The sequence below is a fragment of the Zalophus californianus genome, chromosome 1, assembly GCF_009762305.2.
Source record: "Zalophus californianus isolate mZalCal1 chromosome 1, mZalCal1.pri.v2, whole genome shotgun sequence".
Taxonomy (NCBI): Eukaryota; Metazoa; Chordata; class Mammalia; order Carnivora; family Otariidae; genus Zalophus; species Zalophus californianus.
The window spans coordinates 149016855-149036785 of record NC_045595.1 but is presented as its reverse complement, the minus strand read 5'-3'; the positions used below and the strand labels follow the sequence as shown (position 1 = coordinate 149036785).

Here is a 19931-nt window from a genome sequence, read left to right as displayed (position 1 = left end):
GCTAGCATGAATTTTTTCTATAATTTTCTGAAGTCTACAGATGTTCTGCTATCCATCATAGGATCAGTATGTTAATAAGTTAAGCACTGTGTCCTACTTTTACCCTTTTTGTTTTTAAAACATTTTATCATGGAGAAATTTTAAACAGCTACAAAGTAAACAGAATAGTATAGTGAACTTTTCTGTACCTGTCACCCAATTATAATAACTATATCAACATCTTGCATTCTTGTTTCATCTGTGTCCCCACCCACTATCCACTCATCTACTTTATAATTTACTTCTGGGGTTCTTTTTTTTTTTTTAAGATTTTATTTATTTGAGAGAGAGAGAGTGACTAAGATAGTGAGAGAGAGCACAAGTGGGGAGGAGAGGGAGAAGCAGGCTCCCTGCAGAGCAGGGAGCCTGACTGAGGACTTAATCCCAGGACCCTGGGATCATGACCTGAGCTGAAGGCAGACGCTTAACTGACTAAGTCACCCAGGCGCCCCTGAGGTTCTTTTCTTTTTTAATGGAAATTTGCACATATTAAAATGCACAAATCTTTGCTATATGGTTTAGACACATGGATACATTTGTATAAACCACTCTTTTCAAAAGTATAGATTTTATTATTCAGGTATGATGAGGCCAACAGATCAGGAGACAGCTGCCACTGCAAAGGTTGTTTGTTATTCTCAGATCCCATGAGAAGGGTGCACACTATTCCACCCAGGGCCATGGGGGTGAAGTGCAGGTGTTGGTTAGGAGGTAAAGGAGTAGGAGGAAAACGTGAGCAAGAGCATTTATTGTGCTTTCCCTAGGAAGGAACTGGAGGGAGGCAGGGTAAGCAGGTTTAGACTGGCTAGCTTGAGTACTTACAGCAGGCTCAGGGATATAGGGCAGTCCTTAGTTGTCTGATACCTGACCTTGGGGTGATTCGGGCAGGGGGATAGTGGCTCTGAGTGTGAGAGCCCCATAGAGGAGGTAAAGTGTGGGCTTTGGATTAGGGGGCTTGCTTTTGGAAAGCACTCTTAGAGGTAAGTTGTTTGCTATCTCTAGGAATTAGATAGCCCTGGGAAGGGCTGTCCTCTGGGGCCAGCAAGGCCCCAAGATATCAAAGCATCAAAATACAGAATATAAGAAAAAAAACTAATACATATTCCTGTCACGATATAGAATATTTCCATCTCTTTCATGTCTCTTCCCAGTCTCCACCCTGCCTCCAGACAACCAGTATTCTAATCTTTTACACTCTAGTTATTTTTAATTTTGTTTGTTCTAGAACTTTATATAAACAAGATTTTATAGTGTTTGGCTTCTTTTAGTACAATGTCCTATGTTGTAGGTCTCTGTACTTTGATCCTTTTGTTGCTGAGTAGTAGTCATTGTACGAACAGTCGTCCTGCCGATGAACATTAGCTTGTTTCCAGTTTTGGGTTGTCTTGTGGACATGTTTTCATTTCTTTTGAGTAAATAGCAGTGGAATTTGCCAAGTCAAAAGTGAGGTACATGTTTGACTCTTTGAGAAATTTCTGGTTTTCTAAAGTAAAAAAAACGATTTTGCATTTCCACAAGCAGTGTATGAGTTTCAGTTGCTCTACGTTCTCACCAACATTTAGTGTTGCTAATCTTTTTAATTTTATATTCTGCTTTTATTTAAAAAAACTTAACAAAACTCTAAATTCAATACATTTTTCTCTTTCTTTGACACGTTATTTTTAGGATTTTTAGGATTTTAGGATTTTTAGGATTAACACTAGGTTAATCAGCCTTTTTTTCCACCTGTGTAATTTTATAGACAATTTGTCAGTTGGCTGAGAATGGTACTCTATTTGGCAGTTGTCCCACAAGGCAAATAAATTTCCTGATCTCTCTTTCTCTCTTCTCTCTTCCTCCCTCTTTCTTTCTCTCTCTCCCACACACACACACACGCACACACACACATGCCAATAAGTAAAATACAAGATAGAATGTGATACATGTTCCAAAAGAGATAAACAGAGATAAATAGGAAGTACCACTTTTAAGCCCCAGGGCCTTGAAGGACATACAGGCTTTTGACAGGTAATGATGTGAGAAAGGGCCTCACTGGTGAAGAGAATAGTGTTTTTAATACCATACAATTAGCCTCAGTCATAATTTAGTCATAAATTATGGTCATTTAGATGGAATTGACCTAACATTTCTCTTGTATGTTCTAAAACCTGTTTCTCCAGATATTTGGGCCATCATTGAATGACTGTACCTCCTGAACTTTGTTTTTACTCAAAGCATAGGCATTGTGGTATTATGATGATGTTTGAAGTTTAGAATGGTACCATCATTTTGAATCTTCTTAATGATTGTTCTGGTATTCTCTGTCATCATTTTCCCTTTTTCTTGACTCTTATTTCCTCTTCACTGAATTTTTTTCATTCTACTTATAAATGTATTCAAATCTCCCTCCTCTCCTGCATTACAGTGGAAAAATAATTATTTCTCAGTCCTAGTATATCTGTCAGGCTGTCATCCTGGTTTTCTTTAACGGCGGTAGCATTCACACACTGCTTCTCTGTCTTACCATCAACAGTTATTTAGCATCTTGCAGTCTGAATTTTTCCTTCACTCTTCTAAAACTGTTTTATAAAGGGTCAACAACCATCTTTTAGTCAATAAATCTAATATTTTTTTGTTTTGAGTTCAGACTGTCTTTGGCCTGTCCACAGGCATTGATATACATATCTTTCTTCCAGATGGCCTCCCCTTCCTAGGCTTCTGAGGCTCTTTCTTCTTCCTCTTCTCCTAAATCTGTCTTCCTGACTCCTCATCCTCCCTGTGAAGGTACTGTTTGCCAAAGATTTGCCCTTAGCCTACTTCTTTCCTTCGTAATCTCACCCCAGCCCTTCCTTTCAGATACAAACCTCATCTGTTTCTCCAGCTCTGCTACTCTTCCATTCTTCCGTTGCTGGTTAAACACGCCTCATTATCACTACAAGTTTGATACGTTTAAAATGTCTCCACTCTTGATCAAACCTGAATTTCTTCCAGTCGCTTTGTTGGTAGCACCATTAACTTTCTAATCATCCACACTTAAAACCTTGACATTTTATCTAATTTTCTTCCCTTTTGTTTCCCATATCTAAATAGTTCTTATGTCTACTAGTTTTAACCCCAGTAATATCACTCACCTCTTTCTTCTTCATTCCTGCTGTCACTTTCCAAATTCAGGCCCTCATATCAGCCAGTCTTTTGCAGTGACTCCCTAAGGTAGATTTGTAGAAAGAGCATAGGCTTTGTAGTCTTGTAGACCCAAGTGCCAATTGTGAAGATGACACTTACTAGCTGTCTGATTTACAGCAGATTATTTAACATCTCCACTGACAGATGAAAAAATTCAGACACCGAGAAGTTAGTCATTCCTGCCTTATGAAGTACTGCATTTTGAAGGATAAGTGGGACAAAGTGTACCTACCAAGAAAGCACTGAGAAAATATTATTTGTCTTCTTGCTTTTAATCTCCTTACAGCACATTGATAGATTAATATTCCTTAAGCATAGCGTTAATTATATTGGTGTCTTGCTCTTCAGTGTTTCCCCATTGTCTAACTTGTTCATAATTTTTAGTCTAGTATTTCCAGCTGTCTGTTAATTAGCTTCAACCCCCCTTTCTGACCTTATTTCTTCCTACTCTTCATAAGCCAAACAAAACCAGTAACAATGCCCAGTGGCAAAGTGGTTAAGAACATGAGTTCTAGTGTCAGGCTACCTGGGTTTAAATCCCAGTTCATTTACTTAACTTTGGGCAAATTACCTAATCTCCCTAAACCTTCGTTTCATCTGAAAAAATAAGGATAATTATAGTGCCTACTGCAGTGGGTTCTTGGAGGGGTGACATGAGATCATGTATATAAGCGCTTGTGCCCGGTACATTGAGAACAGCCACTATTAGTAAGATTAGCAGAGGTAGTAGTAGTAGTTGTTATTGTTGTTCATGCTCTTATTATTTGCGTCTCATTTCCACCTCCATGCTCACATTCTTTTCTCTGTGGAGATGCAGTTTTTCCCATTTGTGCCTGTCTAAATTTTAACCGTCTTTAAAGATCTTCCCTGGTTTTCTTACCACTCCTGTATCACCACCTTCCCCCTAGTTATCTTCCTTTTCAGAATTTTTTTCTTTTATCTTTCTTTCTTTTTTTTTTTAAAGATTTTATTTATTTATTTGACAGAGAGTACAAGCAGGGGGACCGGGGGGGGGGGGGGGAGGGGGGGGGGAAGCAGACTCCCTGCTGAGCAGGGAGCGATGCAGGGCTTGATCCCAGGATGCGGGGCTTGATCCCAAGAGCCTGGGATCATGACCTGAGCCAAAGACAGATGATTAACCATCTGAGCCACCCAGGCGCCCCTCCTCTTCAGAATTTCTTAAACTCTTTTAGTTTAGAGTGCTTATTACTTTCACAGGCTTATCTGTTTTATTCCCTTCAAAAGACTGAAGTATCCTGAGGGCAGATTGTGCAGTGTAAATCGTTTATTGTATTTTCTAAAGCACAACGTCTTACACAGAATCATGCTAAAAGGTATTTGCTGAGTAAATATATTAATTCCCTATAAGCAATAGCCTTTGGTTCCAAGAGATTTACTTCTTTAGGAACTTTTCTAAACTGCATTAATTATTGGCTCATACAAAATTTAATTTTGGCATGAAAATGCCATTATTGGGCTCAAGGAGACTAATTAAAGAAAAGGCATAGTAGCAAAAGACAGTAATAGCAAAAACAAAACAAAAACTGACCAGGTAACACTATTTTGGATTCAGTAACTTTTTTTTTCTACATTGCCCCGCATTTGTTACTGTTCCAAATTTACTCTGTACTTAATAGTACCTATCATGGTGCCAAATTGAAGTGTGAAGTAAGCATTTGTGGATAACAATGAATCTAAAATTTGTTTCACTGAAAAAGTTGCAGATAGCACATAATACATTAAAATGTGATTAAGTATCTTGTTCAGTTGTTAACATGAGAAGTTGTCCTTAGGGAGTGTCACCCTCATGTTATATGCAGATGGAGTTTTCTCTTGGTAATCATTCCCACCGGTCCTAAGGAAGGAGATAGGGTGGGAGTGGGTGAATCTGAAAATTGAAAATTTCTTTCCCACAGTGATTTGGCACAGCTCCAGCCTGTCCTTCAGCATAATACATGCCTTGTCTTTGTTAAAAGAGGCTTGTCATTTGCTTTCATGCTTTTAAAAATATTTCTGGTCATTTTGAAATAATTTTAATAATAAATGGTATGTTATAATTATAAGGAGAGTGTTCTAAGGCCAAGAGATAAATATTAGAAACGTTAATTTATATACTCAATTATTTCTTAAATAGACATTGATCAACACCTTAAAATGGTAATATTTTCCCATTCAAGAATGGCCATACTTGACCATAAACAGCTAAGATTTTTTAGTTATAATACAGAATATTATTTGGGTTTTTTGTTAAGGTAAACTTGTGTGTATACTTTAGAAGTACGATTTATGTAATCTGTTTAGTAGTCAGGTAGTTTTATGCTTGAGGCCCATATTAAGGATTTCTTTTTTTATTAGGGGCCAGTTTTTCCTTACTACTGAGAGGGTATGGGTAGGGTTGGACAGGAGATACAAAACATGACTAATTGGTAGACTAGTTGAATAGATTTTTAAATTGTGAGGTTTTTTTTTCTCAACTGAAATAAAACTTGGTATTAATACTTTATAGAGATATTTAATTTTTTGTTTTCATATTAAAATCTCAAGGAAATTGATTGAGAGACCCAGCAATCAGCTTAGGCACAGAAGAAAGTACAGAAAATGTTTCCCATCTTAGCATTTTCTGCTGAACTTGAGGAACAAATACTTTCTTGTGATATGTGGGGTTTTGTGTCTCTGTGAACTATTTAGGGAAGCTTTTCTGCTGTAATGGCTGAATATAAGTTGCAAAGATTTAAGCCTTTCCTTATATTAATGTTCCACCCCATTAACTTCATTGTTAGGGCTTTTTACACTTCAGTGATTTAAATAAAATGATCTAACTGTAGTTCTGTTGTCCTCTCTTCTGTCTCTTTTTTGAGGTCTAGATGATTATGTATTTAGTTTTGTTGAGTTTCATTTAGACTCAGTTGTTAATTCTGTTAAGCCCAAGACGATGATAAAGTGAAACTGTCGTATAACTAAATGTCTTACACTGCTCAAGCCCTGACAGATAAGGGGATGCATTTGTGAAGATGAAGTGGTCACTTCTTCAGCTAGTGTTTTATCATTTGTAGTGGTCCTCAAGTGGTCTTCAGAGATCAGGAACTTCATAGCTATAGGACCATTCTATTGTGAAGTTCAGATTGGTGATTATACAGGAGCTTTCACCTATATCCCAGGATATTTATAGCCCTGGAACCCAAATAAGAGTTTTGCTTAAAAAAAGCAAGCTATGTTTGTTTTTTAAAAATATTATCTAAGCGTTTTCAGAAAAAGTAGGAATTATGCAGTGATCTTTCAGGCAAAGTCACCTTTGCAAATATTTGCAACTCCTTGCAAATGGCAGACATACTTAGGCAGTAAGATTTTTGTTTTTTTTTTTTTTACATGATTCACTGCCAGATGTGTGCCTGTATACCCCAAGTGCACATTAGATGTCTGTTAAAAAAGTAGAGAAAAAGAAGTTGATTGAGCTTGAGTTCGGGGCAATGAAACTATCTTTTGTCAGACATTTAAAAAAAATAATTACTAATATCTTAATAAATAACTTTATGAAGATTAATCCGTGTTTGACCCATTTAAATTGAGAAGGGAATTTCATTTTACATAAGTTTAGGTATTGACATGCGATAGTGGTGTTCATTTCTAACCATTTCTTTTCCAGCTCACCAGCGACTGGAACCAGCGACTCTGTCAGGGATTGTGGCATTTATCCTCAGTCTTTTATGTGGAGCTCTGAATTTAATTCGAGGTTTTCATGCCATAGAAAGTCTTTTGCAGGTACTGTACTATTTTTGCAATTTCAGGTGACTGTGCCTGTTGATTCTACTTGTAACTCAGTTGATTTGAATTGATTTGGGTATAGTACAATTTGTGGTGCATGTTCAGATTCTGTATTCTTTATGCCTTCCCTAGTCTCCCTTTCCTCTAAGAACAATGATTTCTCGTTGGCTTCTTTGACTCAGCGTGTATTTATTTATCTACTCTGCAAGAGGCACAGTTAGGTACTCTGGGGACACCAAGGTATGTTTGACATGAGCGCTGCCGTCTCAGAGCCTAGAGTCGAATTGGGAGGGGCAAAGCAGCATATGAATAATTGCCAAGTATGTAGAGTTTGGAAGAGGAGCAGTCAATGTAAGTCAGCATAGGAGAAAGGTGCTTTGTGGAGAAGGGGTGAGCTGGACCTAAAAGGATCTGAGTGGACAGAGGGGCATGGAAGAAAAAAGGGGGCAGTTATGGGCAGGTTTATGTCCTACTTTTATGTATTTCCACTTTATCTGTTCTTTTTCCTTTTTGTTGGTGGCTACCTGAAACCACTATTTTTTTCAAATATTACAACTATTTTGTTCTCCAGTGGAGTTTTTTCCAGAGACTGTGGCTATCAGAATATACTAAATTTTTCTCTTTTTGTAAACTTTTTGAAACTTCCTTTCTTAAAGTTTAGCACATTTCAGACTGGACAGTTTTCCTTACCTTTGTTTCTACTCACTTCCTCTAAAAAAAAAAAATTTTTTTTTTTTTTTTGGGGGGGGACACTTCCACATGTAAATTAGTTCTCTGTTTTTGGTCAGCATTAAGCTCAGAATACCATTCTTAAAACCCCACTTAACACACCTTATATTCTTTTTTAAAATTGCTTGTTAGTTTGGGGAACACTCTGAGAGCACCATTCTGAGTACCCTCCGAATGTCCTCAGCTGTATGCAGCCAATAGCAGAGGACATCACAGGTTCCAGGCAGCTGAGCTGTCCCTTGAGTGGGTAGGGGTAGGTTTCTCATGACTTTTCAAACATCCTGAGCCCTGAGGTAAAAACCCCTCTTCGCTTTCAGGCACAGGGCAGCTGGCTACTGTCCCTTGGTGTTCCTGTCCCTGTTCTCTAGCCAAGTCAGCTTTACTCCAGCACGAGTTCAGTTTTGAGCCAGTTAGACGGCCTACCAAAAAAAAGGCAATTTGGAGAAAGCTGACTGAAAAGTTAATAAATAAGACACCTTCTTCCTTTTCTTAAAAAAGGGGAAAGAACAGTAGTATAGGTGGGTGAAGAGTTGGTGTGTGTGGAGGAAAGAGAGAGAGGTTTGGCTCCAGCTCAGCTCCTGATTAGCTCTGTGACCTTAAGTAGCTCACTTTACTTTCTGGTCCTCAGTTTCATTACTTATAAAATGAAGGAGCAGGCTGGATTTGATGATTATTTCTCAAAGTATGAGGCACGTTTACCACTAGTTGCACAGTAGATGACTTTAGGTGGTAGAGGGATAAACATTTTTAATTTTAGGAGTTATGTTCTTAGTGTATGTTAATGTGTAGCTTCTGTATTTGGTAAGATTAATGATGGAGATATAAAATTTTCCTTTTAAAATTAATTTTAATAACTTTATGGAATTTATTAAGTAAATGATACAATTTAGAGTTGGCAAAAATTGTGAAGATGGTTTTCTGTGGTTAAAAAAAATTCTCAGGTTTGAAATTATCAAATTGATAACTAAGGAGAGGGAGCAGATCTGGGTAGAAAAATTTTTGTGCTACAGAGCCTTACCATCTCTGACCCAGCAGACAGGGTCTGAGTGTGGAACTGGGGGCTTAGACCCCCATTATTTTTAAGTTAAAAATCTGACAAGGCTGTTTTATCTCACAAAACCTATTAAAGAAAATAGTTTCAGGCACTCAGATATCTTATCCCTCATCTTCCTGGACTGGTTCGTTCTTTCTCCCTCCTCTGATTCACAACTTCAAAAATAAGGAAAACAGTATAAACTACAGCTTTTCATGCTTTTGAGCTGCTACAGCTGGCTGATGCCTGCCTTGATTTCTGAGTGTTTCATGTTTTCCCTCTGCACAGTAATGTCTTTGCCTCATCACAGTTGTTGTTTAGGTTTTAGAAGAACAATAATCTGATTAAACTGATTACCACTTACATGGAACTGACTGATGGCTCCGAGATTTCTCAGCCTGTTGACATATAAAAAAGACATCACAGACCAATGTAACTCATGAACACAGATGGAAAACTCCTCAACAAGATATTAACAAATTGAATCCAACGATATATAAAAAGGATTATATACCACAGACAAGTGGGATTTATTCCAGGTATGCAAGGCTGGTGCAACATTCAACAGTTAATGTAATCCATCACATCAACAGGCTAAAGAAGAAAAATCATATGATCATGTCTGTGGGTACAGAAAAAGCATTTGACAAACTCCAGTACCTGTTGAACTCACCACAAACTCGGAATAAAGGGGAGCTTCCTCAGTTTGATAAAGAACATCTGCAGAAACCCTACAGTTAATACCATACCTGATGAGAAACTAGATGCTTCCTCCCTAAGATCAGGAACAAGACAAGGATGTCTCCGCTAACCATTCCTATTCAACCTTGTACTGGGAAACCTAGTTAATGCAGTAAGACAAGAAAACAGAATGCGTACAGATTGGGAAAGAAGGAATACAACTGTCTTTTTTCACAGATGTCCTGATTGTCTATGTAGAAAATCCCAAAGAATTGACAAATTCCTGGAACTCATAAATGATTATACCACGGTCACAGGATCCAAAGTTAATATATAGAAGTCAGTTACTTTATATCAGCAAGGAACAATTGAAATTTGAAATTAAAGCAATATATTATTTATATTGGCATCCCCAAAAATGAGGCACTTAAGAATAAATCTAACAAAATATAAACAAGATCTATATGAGAAAAACTGTAAAACTCTGATAAGAAAGAAGTTTTAAATAAATGGAAAGACATTCCAAGTTCATGAGTGGGACGACTCAATATTGTTAAGATGTTAGTTCTTCCCAACTTGATCTGTAGATTCAACACAACCCCAAACAAAATCCCAGAAAATTATTTTGTAGATATTGACTAAATGATACTATATGGAAAGGCAAAAGACTTGCAACAGCCAACACAATACTGAGGAAAAAGAAATCAAAGCACTGACACTACCCAACTTTAAGACTTTTTTTTTTTTTTAAAGATTTTATTTATTTGACAGAGAGAGAGCATGCATACAAGCAGGGGGAGTGGCAGGCAGAGGGAGAGGGAGAAGCAGACTCCCTGCTGAGCAAGGAGCCTTACGCCAGACTGGGATCATGACCCAAGCAGAAGGCAGGTGTTTAACCGACTGAGCCCCTCAGGCACTCCTTCAAGACTTACTATTAAGCTATAACAAGACAGTGTGACATTGGCGAAACAAAAGACAGATGGATCAATAGAACAGATTAGAGAGCCCAGAAATACACCCATGCAAGTATAGTCAACTGATCTTTGACAAAGGAACAAAAGCAATTCAGTGGAGGAAGAAGAATATTTTCAACAAATGGTGCTGGAATAGCTAGACATCCACATGCAAAAAAATAATAAATCCAGACAGATTTTATACCTTTAATTTAAAAAAAGTTAACTCAAAATGGATCACAGACCTAAATGTAAGATATAAAACTTATAAAACAGGAGAAAACCGAGATGACCTTGGGTTTGGTGATGACTTTTTAGATACAGCACCACAAATACGATCCATGAAAGTTTAAAAACTTTTGTTCTATGAAGGACATTAAGAGAGTGCAAAGATAAACCACAGACTAGGAGAAAATATTTACAGAACACATCTGACAAAGGGCATGTGTCCGAAACATAACAAAGAGCTCTTAAAACTCAAGAAAGTATATAATGCAATTAAAAATTGGGCAAAAGAATGGGATAGACACCCCACCAAAGTAGATACACAGTTGACAAATAAGCACATGAAAAGATGTCCAACATCATATTGTCACTAAGGAATTGCAAATTAAAACAATCGGATACCACTAAACTCCTAGAATGGCAAAATCCAAAACACTGACAAAACCAAATGTTAGGATATGTAACAATACGAACTCTTCATTCAATGCTAGTGGGAGTGCCAAATGGTACAGTCACTTTAGAAGACAGTTTGGCTGTCTCACAAAGCTAAGCATAGCCTTACTATATAATCCAGCAATCATGCTCCAAGGTATATTTACCTAAAATGAATAGAAAACTTATGTCCACGCAAAAACCTGCACATGAATGTTTATATCTGCTTTACTTGTGATTTCAAAAAACTAGAACCAACTAAGATGTCCTTCAAAAGGTGAAAGAATAAAGTGTGGCAATCTGTACAGTGGAGTGTTATTCAGTAATAAAAAGAAATGAGCTCTCAAGCCACAAAAAGGCATGGCTAAACCTTAAATGCACATTGCTTAATGAAAGAAGTCTGAGAATACCACATACTTACATGATTCCAACTATATGACCTCCTAGGAAAGGCAAAACTATAGAGACAGTAAGTGAAAAGATCAGTAGTTGGCAGGGGTTTGGAGGGAGGTAGGAAGGGATGAATAGTTGGGGCATGGGATTTTAAGGCCATGAAACTCTTCAGTATGTTACTGTAATGGTGATTATGCCATTATACATTTGTCAAAACCCAAAGAACATACAACACAAAGAGTGAACCCTAATGTAAACTATGGACTTTAGTTAATGTGTCACTGTTGGCTCATCAGTTGTAACAGGTGTACCACATTAATGTAAGATGTTAATAATGAGGAAACTGAGCAGGGAAAGAGCTGGGTATCTGGGAACTCTCTGTAGTACACACTCCGCTTAATTTTCTGGCAACCTGTTCTAAAGATAAAAATCTATTAATTTAAACACACGCACGTGCATACCACACACCAACATTAAACAAAGACCGGGAAGGGAGGAGCAGCCTCTGGGCTTTGATTTTTCATGAGGTGTGGCTCCACTTAGCAGTTAAAGTACAGCCTGTTGTACCCAGCCACCTCTTAGGAAATGGTGGATTGGCTTTCTCTTCTCATGGAGGGGCTGAGCCTTACCCTTCACACAGGCCAGGAGGGCATGTTAGTGTCCTGGCCAGGGTAGAACCCGGGTGTAGAAATGTGATTCATGTTGTAGGTCAGGTGTACAATTTTGTGCCCTCTGAGAATGGTGGCCATTTTGAGAAAGCCAGTGGAGATCCCCTGACCCTGCACCCACTAGTCCCTCTCAACTCAGCCCCAAATACTCCCACCAAACATGACCAGGGAAAATAGTAATATCTTTTAATTTGCATAAAGAAACTCTGGAACAATAAGAGACTAAAAAATGCAGTAGGAACTGGATAGATGGGAAGCAGGGTAGGAATGAGACTGGATAGATGGGAAGCAGGGTAGGAATGAGTATATGCCTTGTATATTATTTTTATTCTTTGAACCGTATGAATATACTATTCAGATTTTAATTAATAAAAATGAATATTAGCACCTATTATTTAAACATAAAAAAAAAAAAGGACAACTTCGGTTAACCCAACCTAATAAGTAGATTTTCGAGTAACATTTCAGTAAAGTAAAGGTAAATATTTTTGTAGGGGTTAAAGGGAGCCTGAGCATTTTTCCTGGGTTTTTGTAGCTTCTTACTGCCTCTGTCTTAGAGTTCACAGTTTCCCTAGAGGCTTCAAGGTTTTTTGATTGTTTTAAATGGTTCCTTAACACTGTGGTGCTGGAGTGTGAAGGAAGCATGGGGTGAATTACAAGTAGGGAAAAAGGTTTTTTTTTTATTAGTAGATCATTTATAATTTGGGGACTCAATGGATGCTTGTATCTTTGAGATGTGTCTTTCTAATGGTTGATACGGAATTCTTTCTTTTTCACTGTTGTCCTAGACTAAATTTATTCCAACAGTGTTTCCTTCTCATCTGATCCAAGGAACTGTAAATTGGTCCATATGGGATTTTTAGATGCCTGGAAACTATGGACACCTGGTTACTTGGTTCCTTTAGGATTGTTTTAAATCTTTGTTCTGTCGTAGCCACCTGACATATTCCACATACACTCATCAATAATTGAGGTTTCTAAAACAGGGATGCTCAGAGAAAGGGATAAGGAAACAAGACTACAGAGTTGGGAGGAATATAGTCCACAGGTAGTTTGTCACTCATAGGTGGTTTAAAAAGATTTTCCAGCAAATTCTGATCTTTGCACCTAAATGAGAATCACTGCTTTTGGAAATTCATTGGACTAAAAGAGATTCTTATTATTCCAGTCGTTGGGAATTTTATATCAGTATAGAGGAAAAATGCTTTGGTAAGTGACTGGTGCTTGGAAATACTTTTCCATGTCTTGTTGTAAGAATAATGAAGGAGCACTCTGTAGCATTGGAAATATCTATCTTCTAAGGATTCTGTGTCCTAAAGGATGGACTGGACAGTAGTCAAACAGAAGGAGAGAAAGGAATGCCAGATTGCAGAGCGCACTGTGATAAATTTAGAGTTTGAAAAGGGTAGGATTAGGGGTACAAATTAGATTAACTTCAACAAGTACATCCTTTCAGCCCGAGTTAACCTGGAAATATATACAGAATTGGGGACTTGCTTTTAATTTTCTCTCATTGGAGTCTATTTTATTATTGTTCATGACTCGTATTGGATAAAAGGGTCCTTTTTTTTCTTTAAATTTTTTTTGTTCTGTTAATCACCATACATTACATCATTAGGTTTTGATGTAGTGTTCCATGATTCATTGTTTGTGCATAACACCCAATGCTCCACGCAGTATGTGCCCTCTTTAATACCCATCACCAGGCTAACCCATACCCCTACCCCCTTCCCCTCTAGAACCCTCAGTTTTTCAGAGTCCATCATGTCTCATGGTTCGTCTCCCCCTCTGATTTACCCCCTTTCATTCTTCCCCTCCTGCTATCTTTTTTTTTTCTTAACATATATTGCATTATTTGTTTCAGAGGTACAGATCTGTGATTCAACAGTCTTGTACAATTCACAGCGCTCACCATAGCACATACCCTCCCCAATGTCTCTCACCCAGCCACCCCATCCCTCCCACCCCCCACCACTCCAGCAACCCTGTTTGTTTCCTGAGATTAAGAATTCCTCATATCAGTGAGATCATATGATACATGTCTTTCTCTGATTGACTTATTTCACTCAGCATAACGCCCTCTGGTTCTATCCACATCGTTGCAAATGGCAAGATCTCATTCCTTTTGATGGCTGCATAATATTCCATTGTGTATATATATCACATCTTCTTTATCCATTCATCTGTCGATGGACATCTTGGCTCTTTCCACAGTTTGGCTATTGTGGACATTGCTGCTATAAACATTGGGGTGCACGTTCCCCTTCGGATCCCTACATTTATATCTTTGTGGTAAATACCCAGTAGTGCAATTGCTGGATCGTATGATAGCTCTGTTTTCAACTTTTTGAGGAACCTCCATACTGTTTTCCAGAGTGGTTGCACCAGCTTGCATTCCCACCAACAGTGTAGGAGGGTTCCCCTTTCTCCGCATCCCCGCCAACATCTGTCATTTCCTGACTTGCTAATTTTAGCCATTCTGAAAGGTGTGAGGTGGTATCTCATTGAGGTTTTGATTTGGATTTGCCTGATGCCGAGCGATGTTGAGCACTTTTTCATGTGTCTGTTGGCCATTTGGATGTCTTCTTTGGAAAAATGTTTGTTCATGTCTTCTGCCCATTTCTTGATTGGATTATTTGTTCTTTGGGTGTTGAGTTTGGTAAGTTCTTTATAGATTTTGCATACTAGCCCTTTATCTGATATGTCATTTGCAAATATTTTCTCCCATTCTGTCGGTTGTCTTTTGGTTTTGTTGACTGTTTCTTTTTTTTTTTTTTAAGATTTTATTTATTTATTTGAGAGAGAGAATGAGAGAGAGAGCATGAGAGGGGGGAGGGTCAGAGGGAGAAGCAGGCTCTCCGCTGAGCAGGGAGCCTGATGTGGGACTCGATCCTGGGATGCCAGGATCATGACGTGAGCCGAAGGCAGTTGCTTAACCAACTGAGCCACCCAGGTGCCCTTGTTGACCGTTTCTTTTGCTATGCAAAAGCTTTTTATCTTGAGAAAATCCCAATAGTTCATTTTTGCCCTGGCTTCCCTTGCCTTTGGCAATGTTTCTAGGAGAAAGTTGCTGCGGCTGAGGTCGAAGAGGTTGCCTGTGTTCTCCTTTAGGATTTTGATGGACTCCTGTCTCACGTTTAGATCTTTCAACCATTTGGAGTCTATTTTTGTGTGTGGTGTAGGGAAATGGTCCAGTTTCATTCTTTTGCATGTGGCTGTCCAATTTTCCCAACACCATTTGTTGAAGAGACTGTCTTTTTTCCACTGGACATTCTTTCCTGCTTTGTCAAAGATGAGTTGACCATAGAGTTGAGGGTCCATTTCTGGGCTCTCTCTTCTGTTCCATTGATCTATGTGTCTGTTTTCGTGCCAGTACCATACGGTCTTGATGACGGCTTTGTAATAGAGCTGGAAGTCCGGAATTGTGATGTTGCCAACTTTGCTTTTCTTTTTCAACATTCCCCTGTCTATTCTGGGTCTCTTCTGGTTCCATACAAATTTTAGGATTATTTGTTCCATTTCTTTGAAAAAAGTGGGTGGTATTTTGATGGGGATTGCATTGAATGTGTAGATTGTTCTAGGTAGCATTGACATCTTCACAATGTTTGTTCTTCCAATCCATGAGCATGGAACATTTTTCCATTTCTTTGTGTCTTCTTCAGTTTCTTTCATGAGTATTTTATAGTTTTCTGAATACAGATCCTTTGCCTCTTTGGTTAGATTTATTCCTAGATATTTTATGGTTTTGGGTGCAGTTGTAAATGGGATCGACTCCTTAATTTGTCTCTCTTCTGTCTTGTTGGTGTATAGGAATGCCACTGATTTCTGTGCATTGATTTTATATCCTGCCACTTTACTGAATTCCTGTATGAGTTCTAGCAGTTTTGGGGTGGAGTCTTTTGGGTTTTCCACATAAAGTATCATATTATCTGCAAAGAGTGAGAGTTTGACTTCCTCTTTGCCGATTTGGATGCCTTTGATTTCTTTTTGTCTGATTGCTGTGGCTAGGACTTCTAATACTATGTTGAATAGGAGTGGTGATAGTGGACATCCCTGCCGCGTTCCTGACTTTAGGGGGAAAGCTCTCAGTTTTTCGCCATTGAGAATGATATTCGCTGTAGGTTTTTCATAGATGGCTTTTATGATATTGAGGTATGTACCCTCTATCCCTATACTCTGAAGAGTTTTGATCAAGAAAGGATGCTGTACTTTCTCAAATGCTTTTTCTGCATCTGTTGAGAGGATCACATGATTCTTGTTCTTTCTTTTGTTAATATACTGTATCACGTTGATTGATTTGCGGATGTTGAACCAGCCTTGCAGCCCAGGGATAAATCCCACTTGTTCATGGTGAATAATCCTTTTAATGTACTGTTGGATCCTATTGGCTAGTATTTTGGTGAGAATTTTTGCATCCATCTTCATCAAGGATATTGGTCTGTAATTCTCTTTTTTGATGGGGTCTTTGTCTGGTTTTGGGATCAAGGTAATGGTGGCCCCATAAAATGAGTTTGGAAGTTTTCCTTCCATTTCTATTTTTTGGAACAGTTTGAGGAGAATAGGTATTAATTCTTCTTGAAATGTCTGGTAGAATTCCCCTGGGAAGCCATATGGCCCTGAGCTTTTGTTTGTTGGGAGAATTTTGATGACTGCTTCAATTTCCTTAGTGGTTATAGGTCTGTTCAGGTTTTCTATTTCTTCCTGGTTCAATTTTGGTAGTTGATACATCTCTAGGAATGCATCCATTTCTTCCAGGTTATCTAATTTGCTGGCATAGAGTTGCTCAAAATATGTTCTTATAATTGTTTGTATTTCTTTGGTGTTGGTTGTGATCTCTCCTTTTTCATTCATGATTTTGTTGATTTGGGTCATTTCTCTTTTCTTTTTGATAAGTCTGGCCAGGGGTTTATCAATCTTGTTAATTCTTTCAGAGAACCAGCTCCTAGGTTCGTTGATCTGTTCTACTTTTCTTTTGGTTTCTATTTCATTGATTTCTGCTCTGATCTTTATTATTTCTCTTCTCCTGCTGGGTTTAGGCTTTATTTGCTGTTCTTTCTCCAGCTCCTTTAGGTGTAGGGTTAGGTTGTGTATTTGAGACCTTTCTTGTTTCTTGAGAAAGGCTTGTATTGCTATATACTTTCCTCTCAGGACTGCCTTTGCTGCATCCCAAAGATTTTGAACAGTTGTGTTTTCATTTTCATTGGTTTCCATGATATTTTTTAATTCTTCTTTAATTTCCTGGTTGACCCCTTCATTCTTTAGTAGGATGCTCTTTAGCCTCCATGTATTTGAGTTCTTTCCGACTTTCCTCTTGTGATTGAGTACTAGTTTCAAAGCATTGTGGTCTGAAAATATGCAGGGAATAATCCCAGTCTTTTGGTACCGGTTGAGACCTGATTTGTGACCTAGGATTTGATCTATTCTGGAGAATGTTCCATGGGCACTAGAGAAGAATGTGTATTCTGTTGCTTTGGGATGGAATGTTCTGAATATGTCTGTGAAGTCCATTTGGTCCAGTGTTTCATTTAAAGTTTTTATTTCCTTGTTGATCTTTTGCTTAGATGATCTGTCCATTTCAGTTAGGGGGGTGTTAAAGTCCCACACTATTATTGTATTGTTGTCAATGTGTTTCTTTGCTTTTGTTATTAATTGCCTTATATAATTGGCTGCTCCCACATTAGGGGCATAGATATTTACAATTGTTAGATCTTCTTGTTGGATAGACCCTTTAAGTAGGATATAGTGTCCTTCCTCATCTCTTATTACAGTCTTTGTTTTAAAATCTAATTTGTCTGATATAAGGATTGCCACCCCAGCTTTCTTTTGGTGTCCATTAGCATGGTAAATGGTTTTCCACCCCCTCACTTTCAATGTGGAGGTGTCTTTGGGTCTAAAATGAGTCTCTTGCAGACAGCATATGGATGGGTCTTGTTTTTTAATCCGATCTGATAGCCTGTGTCTTTTGATTGGGGCATTTAGCCCATTTACATTCAGGGTAACTATTGAAAGGTATGAATTTAGTGCCATTGTATTGCCTGTAAGGTGGCTGTTACTGTATATTGTCTGTGTTCCTTTCTGATCTATGCTGCTTTTAGGCTCTCTCTTTGCTTAGAGGACTTCTTTCAATATTTCTTGTAGGGCTGGTTTTGTGTTTGCAAATTCCTTTAGTTTTTGTTTGTCTGGAAGCTTTTTATCTCTCCTTCTATTTTCAGTGATAGCCTAGCTGGATATAGTATTCTTGGCTGCATATTTTTCTCGTTTAGTGCTCTGAAGATATCATGCCAGTCTTTTCTGGCCTGCCAGGTCTCTGTGGATAGGTCTATTGCCAATCTAATGTTTCTACCATTGTAGGTTACATATCTCTTCTCCTGAGCTGCTTTCAGGATTTTCTCTTTGTGTCTGAGACTCGTAAATTTTATTATTAGATGTCGGGGTGTTGACCTGTTTTTATTGATTTTGAGAGGGGTTCTCTGTGCCTCCTGCATTTTGATTGATCTATTTCCTTCCCCACATTAGGGAAGTTCTCTGTTATTATTTGCTCCAATATACCTTCTGCCCCTCTCTCTCTTTCTTCTTCTTCTGGGATCCCAATTCTATGTTGTTTCGTCTTATCATATCGCTTATCTCTCGAATTCTGCCCTCGTGATCCTGTAGTTGTTTATCTCTTTCTCAGCCTCTTTATTTTCCATCATTTGGTCTTCTGTATCACTGATTCTTTCTTCTGTCTCATTTATCCTAGCAGTTAGTGCCCCCATTTTTGATTGCACCTCATTAATAGCCTTTTTGATTTCGACTTGGTTAGATTTTAGTTCTTTTATTTCTCCAGAAAGGGTTTCTCTAATAACTTCCACTTTTTTCAAGCCCAGCTAGTATCTTTAAAGTCATGATTCTGAACTCTAGGTCCGACATGGTACTAATGTCAGTATTGAGTAGGTCCCTGGCAGATGATACTACCTCTTGTTCTTTTTGCTGAGGTGATTTTTTTCGTCTTGTCGTTTTGTCCAGAGGAGAACAGATGAATGAGAGAATAGAATGCTTACAGGTTAAGAACGTCTCCAGCCAATATACTCTATACAAATCCGAAAAGACCTGAAACCAGGGGACAAGAAAGGGAAAGAAAGAGAAAAAAAAAGGAAAAAGATAAAAACAAACAAAAACAGAACAAAACAAAACAAAAACCAGAATATGATCAAATATGATCAGGCTAGTGCATAGATCAGTGCCACCACACACTAGCTTTTGGGCATATTTTGGTCTGTTAGAAGAAAGTGCCTGCTAAAATTTTAAAGGAAGAAAGACTTATATATGTACAAAATAAGGGTTTATACAATGAAGGGATGGCAGATGACTGTAAAGATGAAAATTATAAAAGATTTTATAAAAGGAATTAAGTTGTTTTTAAAAAGAAAGAAGATTTAAAAAGAAAAAAAAGAATGTGATCAGGCAGGAGATTAGAACAAAGCCATACACTAGTGATTTAGGGTATATTTTGATCTGTTAGAAGAAATTGTATCTTAAAATTTTAAATAGAGAACAACTTATATATATATGCCAAAAATAAGGGTAACTACTATGAAGGGAGAAAAATATGACTCTAAAAATTAAAAATAAAAAGTTTTTTTTAAGGGATAAGATGTTTGAAAAAGGGAAAAAGAAAAATTCAAAAAAAAAACCAGTTAAAAAAATTAACTTTGAAAAACTAATGAATTATGGTAAAAAAGCCGTGAATTCTATGTGCAGTATTCCCCTAGCGCTGGAGTTCTCCCGTTCTCCTTGATCGGTAAACTTGGTCTTGGCTTGCTGGCTGTTCGTGCTGATCTTCTGGGGGAGGGGCCTGTTGCCGTGGTTCCCAAA

The 19931-nt window shown here is 37.9% G+C and overlaps 1 protein-coding gene across 3 annotated transcripts in view; it reads left to right on the top strand.

Moving 5' to 3' along the window:
• SEC22A (SEC22 homolog A, vesicle trafficking protein) overlaps positions 1 to 19931 on the top strand; it is a 72965-nt gene that overhangs the window by 35102 nt on the left and 17932 nt on the right. For all 3 annotated transcript variants that reach the window (XM_027586705.2, XM_027586706.2, XM_027586707.2), the window contains exon 5: positions 6845 to 6960. In XM_027586705.2, the coding sequence (XP_027442506.1) occupies positions 6845 to 6960 (116 nt within the window). The remainder of the gene's footprint in view (positions 1 to 6844; positions 6961 to 19931) is intronic.